Here is a 15,206-nt window from a genome sequence, read left to right on the forward strand (position 1 = left end):
TCTACATGTCTATACAAATACTGCTGAAAAGTCAGGAAACAATATGCTCCAGGTGAAGTTCTGGGTTCTTCTCAGGAAAGACATGCTGAAGCACGCCAGCAATAATGTGGAGACCTCCATGCACACGACTTTTCTACCCATGAGTGAAAATAAAATATGAGGGTTTGATTTCAAAGTGGAGCAAACTGTTTGGATTTTGAACACCAGTGTCAGGACACAAGAAAGTAATTTTTTGTCATCCCAGACGTGACCAAACTTGTTTGATTTGCTTCGAAGTTACAGTAAAATAATTTTTCATTAAGTAGATTTGGAATCCTGGTATATGGTATTGTACTTTTTTAAAAATACTTTAGTTATTCTTGTGAAATATATTCGGCTGAATTGAAATTTAGGTTCCAAATCCAAAGCCCTATTAATGATTCAGTTGATAAGAGGTTGAAGTAGTACTGAGCCATACAGAGCAGAATTCCTGGTTTTGTTCACTATCCAGCACCATGAAGCAAGGTCACCTTTGTGGGGTACCAGAGATTGACTTACACTCCTGGCACTGTATCCCAGCAAATGAGTAAGAAGAAACATTACAATGAAGGAAATTTAGTCCTGTCATAAAAACATTAAGAATCAGCACAAAAGTAAACTCTACAATTAAGTCTCTTAGGGCAGAATATTGCCATTGGCGTGCAGGGGTGGGCCCGACACGCTGACATGTAAAATGACACGCAATGATGTCGGGCGTGCGTCCTGACATCATCACGCGTCATTTCGATATTTCATTCAGCGGGCGCTTGCCGGAGGCAGCTGCACGCCCGCTGAACTGTCAATGGTCTATTAAGGCCATTAAAAAAGTAATTTAACTTGTTAACAATGCTGCCCGTCCAACGTTAAGGTTGGCGGGCATACGAAGAGCCCAAGCGGCCTTCGCGTTTTTCAGGAAACCTCATCCATGGGCGGGATGAGGCTTCCTGAAGGTTTTATAAAATAAATAAATAAATTTTACTTACTTGACAAACATGTCCCAGCTCATGTGACGCTGTCACATGAGGGGATATGTTTAAATAAATTTTCACTTTATTTATTAAAAAGTTTTCACAACCATTCAGTCTCCCCGAGGCAGCTCTGTGCCTCAGGGAGATTGCTGTGCTCTTTCGCGTGCATTGGAGCGCAGGCCCCGACTCTCCCTCTTCCCCCAGCCTGCACAGGTAGCGCTACCGGCCATGTGTTATGCTGGGCGGGCCTTAATTGGCCCACCCACATAAAATGGCGGCGCGCAGCCGATCGCGGGTAGCGATCGGCTCCGCGCCCGCTCCTGCTGAGCCTGCCCGCCATAGGAAAAATTCTCCCCTTAGATTTATCTTTGTTTCAGTCTTCTGATACTGCAATTCCAGCAATTATTAAATGGAAGAAATACAATCCCAAAACAAATTACATTTTCTTGACAGGATGTGAATTAATAAATAAAAACTTATCAGGTGGTTTCACACAAAAAGATTGTACAGGAAAAAATGTATCAAAGAAGATTTATTCACCAAGTGAATGTTAAAACATCGAGGATGGGGATTTAAGTGTTTACTTACTGATTACCAAGTGTTTATCTAATCAGCATTAATCATATGTCACAGTGATCTCCGGAAGATGCTACTAGTTTTCAGGATTCTTTCAAAAGCCTTCAAGATACAAAGATAAAAATTACAGTTGGCCCTGTTCCCATGCGACTTCTTCACACATTTGGGCTAAATCACTTTCCATATTGTTTGTCCCTTAATGCTAACCTGGGTCTTGTTAAAATAGCACAGATTGAAATTTGGTCAGAATTAAAGGTTTGATCACTGCCAAGCATAACAGCTGACCTACACAAAGAAACAGTAGAGTGTGTTGGATCTCTGTTTCATCTCTGAGACCCAAATTTAAATCCACACCAAACTGAAAGTTTTTTTTTTGTAGAGAAACTCAGGTGAAAGGCCATAGTGCAAGACAACAACAACGTTGAAGAATAGAAACAAAAGTGTATCGTGAAATAGTTAGATGATGCCAAACATTTTTTAAAATCATGTAGATTGTAGGAAGAAGGAAAATCTGAAAGAAGGCAAGGGGTTCCACAATTTTGAGATCCTGAGGAAGAATAAGTTGAAATAGGAGTTGCAAAAATGAGGGAGGAGGATGAGAGCCTGAATGTCATCTTATGTGTCAGCCATGGCACAGTTGGTAGCACTCTTGCTTCTGAGTCACAAGGTCCTGGGTTCAAGTCCCACTCAAGGACCTGAGTACAAAAATCAAGGCTGATACTTAGGGAGTGCTGCACTGTTGAAGGTGCTGTCTTTCAGATGAGATGTTAAACTGAGGTCCTATCTGTCCCCTCAGGTGGATGTAAAAGATACCATGGCACTATTTCACATCACAAAAAACAGATTATCTGGGCATTATCACGTTGCTGTTTATGGGAGCTTGTGCAAATTGGCTGCTGTTTCCTGCATTACAACAGCGACTATACTTCAAAAAAAGTGCTACACTAGCTATAAAACACTTTGTCTGGTGGTTGTGGAAAGTACTATGTAAATGTAAGTATTTCTCATTTTTCCTTTTTGCTGGAGGTTAGGTCTGAGTTGGATAATTGGTCTTTCCTCTCTGAGTTTTGGGCTCAAATCCAGCCCACACTCATTTAGGTTTCTGCACTCATTGAGAGAATGGCTGCATCAGTGTGTTATACTACTAGTTACTATACTAGACTAGTAACCCAGAGGCCTGAAATAATGATCCAGACACATGAGTCCAAACCCCACATGACAGCTGGAAAAGTTAAATTCAGTTAACTAAATAGTACTATATAAAAAGCTGGTATCAGTGATTGTTGTAAAGAAAAAAAATCCATCTGGTTCACTACTACCAATTGAGGAAAGAGATCTCTCTTTTTTCATTCATGGGGTGTGGGCATTGCTGGCTAGGCCAACATTTATTGCCCACCCCTAATTTCCCTTGTAAAGGTGGTGGTGAGCTGCCATGTGGTGTAGGCACACCTACAGTGCTGTTAGGGAGGGAGTTCCAGGGTGTTGACCCAGTGACAGTGAAGGAATGGCGATATATTTCCAAGTCAGGATGGTGGGTGGCTTGGAGGAGAACTTCCAGGTACTGGTGTTCCCATCTGTCTGCTGCCCTTGTCCTTCTAGATGGTAGCGGTCATGGGTTTGGAAGATGCTGTCTATTTCTTATCCGATCTGGCCTATATGTAACTCCAGCCCCACAGCAATGTGATTGGCTCTTAACTGCCCTATGAAATAGCCTAACAAGCACAGTTGTACCAAACCACTACAACAAAGTATACTAAAAATAAAATTGGATGGACTACCTGGCATTTACCTAGACTTTGTGACAAAACTGTTGCAATAGCCTGGCTAGTCTGGGAGTCCTCAACATTGACTCTGGACCCCTTGATTTCATGGCACCAGATCAAGAATGGACAAGGAAACCTCCGGCTGATTTCACCTACCACCCTCCCTCAGCTGATGAATCAGTACTCATCCATGTTAAACACCACATGCAAGAAGCACTGAGGGCAGCAAGCACACAAAATGTACTCTGGATGGGGGACTTCAATTACATCACCAAGAGTAGCTTAGTAGCACTACAACTAACTGAGCAGGCAGAATCATGAAGAACATTGCTGCCATACTAGGCATGCAGCAGTTGGTGAGAGAACCTACTTTACCTCATGAGGGAAAAGCCTATTTGACTTCATCCTCACCAGTTGACCTGTTGCAGATGCATCTGTCCATGGCCGTATTGGTAGGAGTGATCACTGCAAAGTCCTTGTGAAGACAAAGTCCTGTCCTCACACTGAACGCACCTTCCATCGTGTTGTGTGGCATTAGATTCAGAACAGATGTAGCAGCTCAAAACTGGGCATCCACAAGGAACTGCAAGCATTCAACAGGAGCAGAATTATACTCCTCCAGAATCTATTACCTTATGGTTTGGCATGTCCCTCACTGTGCCATTACTATCAAGCCAAGGGACCAACCCTGGTTTAATGAGGATTATGGAAGAGCACCAGGCACCCCTAAACATGTGGTGCCTATCTGGTGAAGCTACAACAGAGAATTAAATGCATGCTAATCAGTGGAAGTGGCATGCTATTGACATAGCCAATGGGTCAGGTCAAAACTCTGCCAGATCCAGTAATGAATGGCAGCAGACAATTAAATAAATAACGGAGGAGAAGGCTTCATGGGGCAAATACCAACACCTAAGCGAAAAAAACAAGGCTAAAGCATTTGCAACTATCTTCAGCCAGAAGTGCTGAGTTCAGCCTCCCACTGAGGTCCCCACCATCACAGATGCCAGTCTTCAGCAAATTCAATTTACTTCACATGATAGTGAGAAATGGCTGAGCCCACTGATTCAGCAAAGGCTACAGCCCCAATAATATCCCAGCTGTGGTACTTAAGACTTCTGCTCAAAAACTAGCAAGGCCTCTGGCCAAGCTGTCCTAGTGCAGGTACAACACTGATATTTACCTAACAATGTGGAAAACTGTTCGGGTATGTCCTGTCAACTAAAAAATCAAGCCGAATTCAATGCGATCAATTACTCTCCTATCAGCCTACTTTCAATCATCAGCAAAGCAATGGCAGGGTTGTCGACAATGATATCAAGACACTCATCAATAACCACTCAACTCCAGATGTTATTGTAGCCTTGGTTCAAAAATGGACAAAACACTGAATTCCAGAGGTGAGGTGAGAGTAACTGTCTTTGACATCTCGGCAATATTTGACTGACTGTCACATTGAGGAACCTCATTAATTGAAGTCAATGGAAATTGAGGAGAAAACTCTCCTTTGGCTGGAGTCAATCCTAGCATAAAAGAAGGTGACTGTGGTTGTTGGAGATCATTCATTTCAGCCTCAAGACATCGCTGCAGGAGTTCCTCAGGGAAGTGTTCTAGGCCCAGCTATCTTTACCTGCTACATTAATGACCTTTTCTCCATTATTAGTTCAGAAGTGTGGATGCTCGCTAATGATTGCACAGTGTTTAGTTATATTATCAATTCCTCAGGTAATGAAGCATTCAGGTTTGGGCTGATAAGCTGTAAGTAACATTCAACCCAGACAAATGCCAAATCATGACTATCTCCAACAAGAGAGAGCCTAACCACCTCTCCTTGGCATTCAACTGCATTACCATCGTTGAATCCCTCACCATCAACATCCTGGAGGTCACCATTGGCCAGAAAACCTAACTGGGTGAGCCACGTCAATATGTGACTGTAAGAGCAGGTCAAAGGCTGAGTACTCTGTGGGCAAGTGGCTGGCCTCCTGACTCCCCAAAATCTTCCCATCATCTACAGAGCCCAAGTCAGGGATCTTATGGAATACTCTCCACTTACCTGGATGAGTGCAGCTCCAACAACACTTAAGAAACTCAACACCAGCCACCGCCATAAACATTCACTCCCTCCACCACTGCCTCTCCTGAAAGATCAGTATCTTCCAAACCTGCGATCTCTATTGCCTAGAAGGGCAGGGCCAGCAGGCACATGGAAAGACCATCACCTGCAAGTTCTCCTTTAAGTCACACACCATCTTGATGGGAAATATATCTCCATTCCTTCATTGTCTCGAGGTCAAGATCCTGGAGCTCCCTCCCTAACAACATAGTGGGTGTACATTCATCACATGACCTGGAGTAATTCAAGAAGGTGGCTAACCCACATCAAGGGCAATTAAGGATGGACTGTTTCCAGTGATGCTCACAACCTACGAATGAAAAAAATCAACAAATAAGTTACCATTAGCAGCGGCTTCTCCAGCTGCATTAATTCATAATAAGCTGGATGATTTACATGTTTCAACCACATTCATCACAAACACTTCAGTTTGTGCCTCCATCTCCTATAATCAGAAAACTCTATGCTCCAGACAACTCTTACTTCTCTAATTGCTGCAGGTTTATCTTCTTTCGTCTTAGAATCATATGATACAGAAGGAGGCCATTCAGCCTATTGTGTCTGTTCATGTCTCCACCATGGGTAGGGCAAGGAGGGAGATCCCAAATCCACCCCAGCTTTGTATGGGGATCATACCCCAATTTTTTGGCACCAATCTGATGCACACCAACCGGCCCCCCAAGGAGTCCAAGTTGTTGTGGCAACATACACTTTTATATGCAGGTTATACTTGGAGCTATGGACAATGATGGAAGAGGCTCCAATTTCTTTCTATCACATGGTTGACCGGGAACCTCTTCCGCCCTTACTGCCTGCCATTGGCGTATGTTGGAAGGATTTACAAGTTGGTACCTGTTTGGCTGCATTGTGAATGCACCTTACTTGGCCACCAAGTCCTGGAGTGGGACTTGAACCGGAGCTTCTGGCTCAGAGGCAGGCAAACTACCCACTGCGCCACAAGACCTCCTAGGTTTATCTATATAGCTACAAAAAGTCAAACAGTATATACAAATCAGGACAGTATGTATGATTTTAAAATGTGGACTGAATTAAATTTGTGCATCTTGATCCTTTGCGGTCTAACTGCACTTCACCCACTGACTACTCTTAGTCTTGACTTGCCATGGAAGATTGAGATTGATGAAGAAATTCATGCATATTTTAATTAATGTTTTACTGTGTGTTATTTTATTTTCTAGTATTCTCCACTGCTGAAGAAACTTTACTGTCAGATTGCAAAGACATGTCCAATCCAGGTGAAACTGACCTCGCCACCACCTCCCGGCAGTGTGGTGCGAGCAATGCCAGTCTACAAGAAGGCTGAACATGTGACTGAAGTGGTAAAACGCTGTCCCAATCACGAGCTTGGCAGAGACTTCAATGATGGTGAGTGGATGTTACCAAAATGCAATATAATCCCTCTCTTCATGTATCTACTCAGTACCCATAGACAGTCACTGATGGGGGAAGGGTAGAACTTTCCTTCTTCTTAATGCAGCACAACAAGACACCAATCAGAAAATGTACACTATAATTTTTCTATCTTTTATCTTTTTTTTTTGCACGAAAAGCACTGACTCATTATTCCACGTTGACCATTCATTTGTGTTCTGTTTCAGGTAGAGTCAATGATTCCTCTCTTCTAGTGGAAAGTCAAACTCAAAGGGATTGCAGATTAGAGAATCAGCATTACACTACTATAGCTAATTCTCTGACATGTGCTCCCCTCAAGCACAGCCTAGCATAAGAGCACAGAACTGCTGAATTTATCCTTCTTCCTTAGTTTTGTGCACTTTCTCACCTGGTCATCAGACAAGCTAGTTTCTTTCACTCAGTTATCTCTATTTGAAACATAAAATGACCATAAGACTGTATAAGGGGGAAAGAACCATTGGCTGAATGTCCCAATAAAGTGGTGGCCTATTCTGTGCTATCAGAATGATTCCAGGAATTTGCTTAAGTGAACTTCACATAGCTACTCCGAGTAACAGGTATACCTGTTGTTACAACTTTATCCCCAGATATTGGACTTGGTGCCACTTCCTCCAGTGCATTCCAGGCATGGCCTGTGCCAAGTTTTGTATCTACCTTTGGTTCTAGTGAGAGTGTTGAGCATATACTCTAGTTTCTGACACAGTGTGGGGGTCTGAAGTAGCAAAAAATGACTCATTGAAATAATAATGAATAGAATAGAATTTGCCTCAGATTGAAGTTGACTTGAGACCAGGACTATCCGCTCTGAAGAACAGCAGCATCAATACCCTTGCAGAAAAACAGCTAATTCATTTATTAATTGGTTGTTTATTTTATCATAAATTTTCCAGTCTAGAAGTCTCCCAGTAAGGATGGGCTGGATCCATGTTACCTGTAAGCCATTCCACCTACATTGTATCACCAATCACTAACCCCCCCACCCTTCATCTCATATTCCAAATGACACTGTGTACACACTGCAAAGGCCCTTGTAGTCAGAACCCTCCCTTTCTACCTATGATGTAATCTGCCTACCTAAAATGCAATAGCACTCTCCGCCCCACCCAGACTATGATGTAAACCAAGTTTAACTTAACCATCCATATTCTTTGTTGTTGTCTTCATTCACATTTCACTAAAAAATAACTTAAGCCTGAAGAATTGGTGGCAGAGAGTAGAACAAAAAAGAATGCAGAAACGACAACAGAGGGATTTGGTATTTTTCTCCCCAGCGTCATCTATATTCCTCTGACCATCCCCTACTGAGAGGGCAGGCTCCCTCACTCATCCCAAAAGCAACTGCTCAAGAGATACAACCTGGGAATGGTTCTTCCTCTGATTTTCCTCCCTTACCTGTTGGGAAATGACTGGGTGTTTTCTCAGTAGCTCACACCAACAGCACAGCCAGAATCAATAACTCAGCATACGTGGGGTTGAAGCCATGACCCCCTGCCTCTGGGATTCAATATGCCAAAGTGTCTTAATTGCCTTTTTCCCATCAGTGGACATGGTACAGTTGCCAAGTTTCCCAAGTTCGATTATGTTGGCACCCAGAGGCTTTTCAAATGTCCATCAGTGAACTGATAAAGTATCAAAATTAGCCAGTCAGCATGTAAGTTGCTTGTCATCAGGCATAGTGCCAAACTTACACTAAAGAATAGGCTATTTGCCATCTGCAACCAAGCTCAAGAGGGAAGTTTCAACCAGCTCTGTGTCTGCCAACTGAAGATATATAATGAAGATGCCCACATCTCAACCACCTGTATGTAAGGCCTTGTTGCAATTGCCATCTAGATTATTCATGCCAATTAGATCATGGTAAGCTTAGTAAACAGCTGTAGTAGAAATAAGTCAGCTCATTTGTATGACAGGTGTTTACTAAGCTCAGCAAGATCTTTTTGGCAGCAGTATTATTACAGAAATTATCTCCAATCTCATAGCCTTCTCATGCTTTTCCTCACCAGATTGCAGTTATGATGCTCCCTCTCCACTTCCCACACACAATGAGGTTTCCAAACATAAGTGAAAAATTAATTCTCCTGATATGATCTCCCATTTAGATAACAAACAACCTGGGAACCCCAAGTTGGCTACAGCCTGGTGTGCAACAGGCAAGGGAGATTTCAGACTCAGTCTTCAGTCTGTGCTGCTCTCAACCATGACTGTGATAGGGAGCACTAGAATTGACCTCTGTGCCTCTGGATGAGTGAGGGGAAAAGTCAGCCGGATTTCCCCTTCCCTTTCACCATTCACTAACTCCTGACGGGTGAGAACAAGATCACGCTCAGGCTCAATTGTGCTGCACCTCTATGGCTGTATAACCTACCAGCAATCTCTAAGCATATAAAATACATAATTCATATGCAGAATGGCCACTTGAATAAGACAGATGAAGGCAGGATGGAATTTAGTGATCTGTATCCTAACATGAGAAAAGAAGAGGAGAAATTTGGAAGTGAGGAATAAGATAGTTAACGAATTAAGGCCTGTAATCCTGCCTCAGATGGCACACATCTGACTTCTGAACCCTAGCCTGGGTTAATGGGTTATAGTTCAGTCAGATCTTCACTACTTTCATTCTATTTATTTACACCTCATTACAGATAAGTAATGAAATAGAGTAAGTTATACAAATGTTTTTTACTGTTGGGTCCATGTGCTACCTTCTGGGTGAATTCTCACTGGACCCTCATTATTCAGCTCTGCCCTGGTCACATTTTATAGCTTGTATGTCACTGTCATCCTTCCAGGCCAGGCTGCTCCAGCGAGTCACCTGATCAGGGTGGAAGGAAACAACCTTGCTCAGTACATTGATGACGCCGTCACTGGACGGCAGAGCGTCTTGGTGCCATTCGAGCCTCCACAGGTACGTTGCAACCATACATCTTTAATTCTTGCTTTTGTCTCCGAGCAAGGTAGCAAGAGATTGAATCATCCATTAATCCAGTCAGGAAAAAAGATTGTTTCTGTCCAGTGTCCACAGAGATTCAACTCATCCCTGAGACCATTGCGCTCTGCAATTTGTTCACCAGTGCAATGGACCCATGAATTAGGAGCACCACAGAGTAAATGTTTTTTAATGCTTTGAAGAATAATTCAAATAGGTGACACATGTGGATCAGGTTCATCAGTTATTGCTGGAAAAGAGACATGTCGAAGCTTTTTGCCTTGCACTCATCAGGTTACTTCGCAAGGATACCAATATAAGGGGAAAACAACCCTTACATTGGTATTCTTGCGAAGTGTCCTGATAAGTGCAAGATGAAAAGCTTTGATGTCTCTTTTTCAGCGATATTCAAGTTCTGCACTACCAAATGACTATTTGTTCATCAGTTAGTTATACTTTGCAGCCAGTGTTCTGTTGCAATTTAATAGTTGAACTATAATGATCAACAGTGTGTGAGAAATCATGGTGGGATATGGTATTGTAGAAATGACTATGTTTTAGATTAGTAAAGTTACCATGAGCTGAATTTTAGATCCTGAATCAAGGTTTTATATCAGAATGTCCCTCAAATGGCACACTGCTAAGGTGATACTGACACCTAGTGTCAGATATGGAATGTTTATTGCTGGAAACTAAGGGTCCAATATTCTTGTCATCGCTTAATTTTAGAAAAAGGTTAGACAAGCAATTTGTACTGGATAAAACATGAATTTCAACCGTAGGAGTCATTGCAATACCAGGTGAATTCCTGACAGTTCTTTTAGTTATGAATAATATGCTTAGTGTAACATCGCAGTGTTAAATCATGTACATTATATACTGAGTCAAAGCTGTCAGAATATATAGTAGTAAGGATTAAAAAAATTGCTGGAAACACATATTGGGTAGATCGTAGATCAGCACCTGAAAGGAAAAGATAGAATAGTTTGTTTTGTTTTGTTTGCATTTATGGAATGTGGGCATCACTGGCTAGGCCAGCATTTATTGCCCATTCCTAATTGCCCTTGAGAAGGTGGTAGTGAGCTGCCTTCATGAACCTTAGCAGTCCATATGGTGTAAGTATACCCACAGTGCTGTTAGGGAGTTCCAAGATTTTGACCCAGCAACAGTGAAGGAATGGTGATACATTTCCAAGTCAGGATTTTGAGTGGCTTGGAGGAGAACTTCCAGGTGGTGGTGTTCCTATCCATCTGCTGCCCTTGTCCTTCTAGATGGTAGCAGTTGTGGGTTTGGTAGGTGCGGCCTTGGTGAGTTTCTTCAGTCTATTTTGTAGATGGTACACACTGTTGCCACTGTTTGTTGCTGGTGGAGGGAGTGAATGTTTGTGGAAGGGGTACCAATCAAGCGGGCTGCTTTGTCCTCGATGGTGTCAAGCTTCTTGAGTAGTGTTCATCCGGGCAAGTGGAGAGTATCCTATCACACTCCTGACTTGTGCCTTGTAGACGGTGGACAGGTTTTGAGGTGTCAGGAGGTGAGTTACTTTCCACAGGAGTCCTAGCCTCTGACCTGCTTTTGTAGCCACAGTATTTATATGACTAGTCCAGTTCAGTTTCTGGTCAATGGTAACCCCCCGGCATGTTGGTAGTTGGGGATTGAACAATGGTAATGCTATTGAATGTCAAGGGGTGATGGTTAGGTTCTGTCTTGTTGGAGATGGTCATTGCCTGGCACTTGTGTGGCATGAATGTTACTTGCCACTTGCCAGCCCAAGCCTGGATACTGTCCAGATCTTGCTGCATTTGGACATGGACTGCTTCAGTATCTGAAGAGTCACAAATGGTGTTGAACATTGTGCAATCATCAGTAACATCCCCACTTCTGACTTTATGATGGAAGGAAGGTCATTGATGAAGCAGCTAAAGATGATTGGGCCTAGGACACTACTCTGAGGAACTCCTGCAGCGATGTCCTGTAACTGAGATGATTGACCTCCAATAACCACAGCCACCTTCCTTTGTGCTAGGTATGGCTCCAACCAGCAGAGAATTTTCCCCTAATTCCCATTAACTCCATAGAAACATTGAAAATAGGAGCAGGAGTAGGTCATTCAGCCCTCCAAGCCTTCTCCGTCATTCAATATGATGATGGCTGATCCTCTATCTCAACACCATACTCCCACTCTCTCCCCTTACCGCTTGGTGCCTTTAGAGTCTAGAAATCTATCAATTTCCTTCTTAAATGTATTCAGTGACTTGGCCTCCACAGCCTTCTATGGCAGAGAATTCCACAGATTCACCGCACTCTGTGAAGAAGTTTCTCCTCATCTCAATCCTAAATGGCCTTCCCCATATGCTGGGACTATGACCCCTTGACTTAGACCCCCCTCCCCCCCAGCCAGAGGAAACATCATCCCTGCATCCAGTCTGCCCAGCCTTGTCAGAATTTTATACGTTTCAATGAGATCCCCTCTCATTGTTCTAAACTTCAATGAATACAGGCCTAGTCGACCCAATCTCTCCTCATACGACAGTTCTGCCACCCTAGGAATCAGTCTGGTGAACCTTCGTTATGCTCCCTCTATGACAAGTTTGTCCTATCCAAAACTGCACACAGTACTCCAGGTGTGGTCTCACCAAATCCCTGTACAACTGCAGTAAGACACCCTTGCTCCTGTACTCAAGTTCTCTTGCAATGAAGGCCAACATGCCATTTGCCTTCTTAACGGCATGCTGCACCTGCATGCTTGCTTTCAGTGATTGGTGTACAAGGACACCCAGGTCCCTTTTCACATCAACATTTCCCAATCTATCACCATTTAAATAATACTCTGACATTCTGTTTTCCCTACCGAAGTGGATAACTTCACACTTATCCATGTTATGCTGCATCTTCCATGTATTTGCCCACTCACTCAATCTGTCCAAGTTGCCTTGAAACCTCTTAACATCATCCTCACCACTCACATTCCCACCAAGTTTTGTGTCATCAGCAAACTTGGAAATATTACATTTGGTGCCTTCATCCAAGTCATTGATATACATTGTGAATAGCTGGGGCCAAAGCATAAATCCCTGCGGTACCCCACTAGTCACGGCCTCCGAAAAAGACCCATTTATTCCTATTCTCTGTTTCCTGTCTGCTAACCAATTCTCAATCCATGCCAATATATTACCCCCAACTCCATGTGCTTTAATTTTGCACACTAACCTCTTATCTGGGACTTTATCAAAAGTTTTCTGAAAATCCAAATACACCACGTCCACTAATTCTCCCTTATCTATTCTGCTAGTGACATCCTAAAAAAAGTCCAGTAGGTTTGTCAAACATCATTTAGCTTTCATAAATCCATGTTGATTTTGTCTAAACCTGCTGATCTTTTCTAAATGTCCTGTTATCACATCCTTTATAATAGACTCTAGCATTTTCCCTACTACTGATGTTAGGCTAACCAGTCTATAATTCCCTGTTTTCTCCCTCCCTCCTTTTTTTAAGCAGTGGGGTTACATTTTCCACCCTCCAATCTGCCAGGACTGTTCCAGAATCTGCAGTATTTTTGAAGATGACAACCAACGTATTCACTATTTCCATGGCCACCCCCTTTAGCACTTTGGGATTATCAGGTGCTGTGGATTTATTGGCTTTCAGTCCCATTAATTTCTCCAGCACTATTGTTTTAATAATACTAGTTTCCTTCAATTCATCCTTCTCACTAGACCCTTGGTTCCCTAGCATTTTTGGGAAGTTATTTTTGTCTTCCTCCGTGAAGACAGAACTAAAGTAGTTGCCACTTCCTTGTTCTCTATTATAAATTCTCCTGTTTTGGACTGTAAGGAACCTACGTTTGTCTTCACTAATCTTTTTCTCTTTACATAATTATAGAAGCTCATACAGTCCGCTTTTATGTTCCTTGCAAGTTTACTCTCATACTCTATTTTCCCCCCTTAATCAGTCTCTTGGTCCAGCTTTGCTGAATTCTAAACTACTCCCAATCCTCAGGCATGTTACTTTCTCTAGCAACTTTATATGGCTCTTCTTTGGATCTAATACTATCCTTAATTTCTTTTGTTAACCATGGTTGGGCCGCTTTTCCTGTTGTGTTTTTGCACCAGAAAGGAATATATAACTGTTGCAATGCATATGTTCATTCCTTAAATATTAGCCATTAGCCACTGTCATTCCTTTTAATGAAGTCCCCCAATGTATCTTAGCCAACTCACACCTCATACCTTCGTAGTTTCCTTTGTTTAGATTTAGGACCCTAGCTTTGAATCGGACTACTTCACTTTCCATCCTAATGAGAAATTCTATCATGTAATGGTCACTGTTCCCTAAAGGACCCCACACAACAAGATTATTAATTAACCCCTTCTCCTTGCATAATATCAAATCTAGGATAGCCTGTTCCCTAGCTGGTTCCTCGACATACTGGTCTAAAAAGCCACCTCGTACACACTCCAGGAATTAATCCGCCACAGTATTATTGCTAATTTGGTTTGCCCAGTCTATATGTAGATTAATGTAGACTCCAGTTTTGCAAGGGCTCCTTGATGCCACACTCAGTCAAATGCTGCCTTGATGTCAAGGACAGTCACTCTCACCTCACCTCTGGAGCTCAGTTCTTTTGTCCATGTTTGAACCAAGGCTGTAATAAGGTCAGAAGCTGAATGACCCTGGCAGAACCCAAACTGAGCTTCAAATAGCAGGTTATTGCCGGTTATTGTCAGTGCCGCTTGATAGCACTGTTGATGACCCCTTCCAGCAATTTACTGATGATCGAAAGTAGACTGATGGGGCAGTAATTGGTCCTGCTTTTTGTGTACAGGACATACTTGGCAATTTTTCACATTGCCGGATAGATGCCAGTGTTGTAGCTGTACTGGCTAGGGGCGCGGCAAGTTCTGGAGCACAAGTCTTCAGTACTATTGCAGGAATATCGTCAGGGCCCATAGACTTTGCAGTATCTAATGCCTTCAGCTGTTTCTTGATATCACATGGAGTGAATCGAATTGGCTGAAGACCAGCAACTGTGATAATGGGGCCCTCTGGAGGAGGTCGAGATGGATCATCCACTCGGCACTTCTGGCTGAAGACTGTTGTGAATGCTTCAGCCTTATCTTTTTCACTGATGTGAGGATGGGAATATTTGTGGAGCCTCCTCCTCCAGTGAGCTGTTTAATTGTCCACCACCAGTCACAACTGGATGTGGCAGGACATATATCTGATCTCAAAAACAGAATTACCTGGAAAAACTCAGCAGGTCTGGCAGCATCGGTAGAGAAGAAAACAGTTGACGTTTCAAGTCCTCATGACCCTTCGGCAGAACTGAAGTATAGTTAGGAGAGAGGTGAAATATAAGCTGGTCTAAGGTGGGAGGCAGGGGGAGAGAGAAGTTGAGGATGGCAGGA

The 15,206-nt window shown here is 42.8% G+C and overlaps 1 protein-coding gene across 4 annotated transcripts in view; it reads left to right on the forward strand.

The window, feature by feature from the left end:
• The window catches only part of tp73 (tumor protein p73), a 248,278-nt gene that overhangs the window by 212,574 nt on the left and 20,498 nt on the right, over positions 1-15,206 (forward strand). For all 4 annotated transcript variants that reach the window (XM_078557907.1, XM_078557908.1, XM_078557905.1 and 1 more), the window contains exons 5-6: positions 6,641-6,827; positions 9,665-9,780. In XM_078557907.1, coding sequence (XP_078414033.1) covers positions 6,641-6,827; positions 9,665-9,780 — 303 coding nt within the window. The remainder of the gene's footprint in view (positions 1-6,640; positions 6,828-9,664; positions 9,781-15,206) is intronic.

This window comes from Cetorhinus maximus, chromosome 15 (genome assembly GCF_964194155.1).
Source record: "Cetorhinus maximus chromosome 15, sCetMax3.hap1.1, whole genome shotgun sequence".
NCBI lineage: Eukaryota > Metazoa > Chordata > Chondrichthyes > Lamniformes > Cetorhinidae > Cetorhinus > Cetorhinus maximus.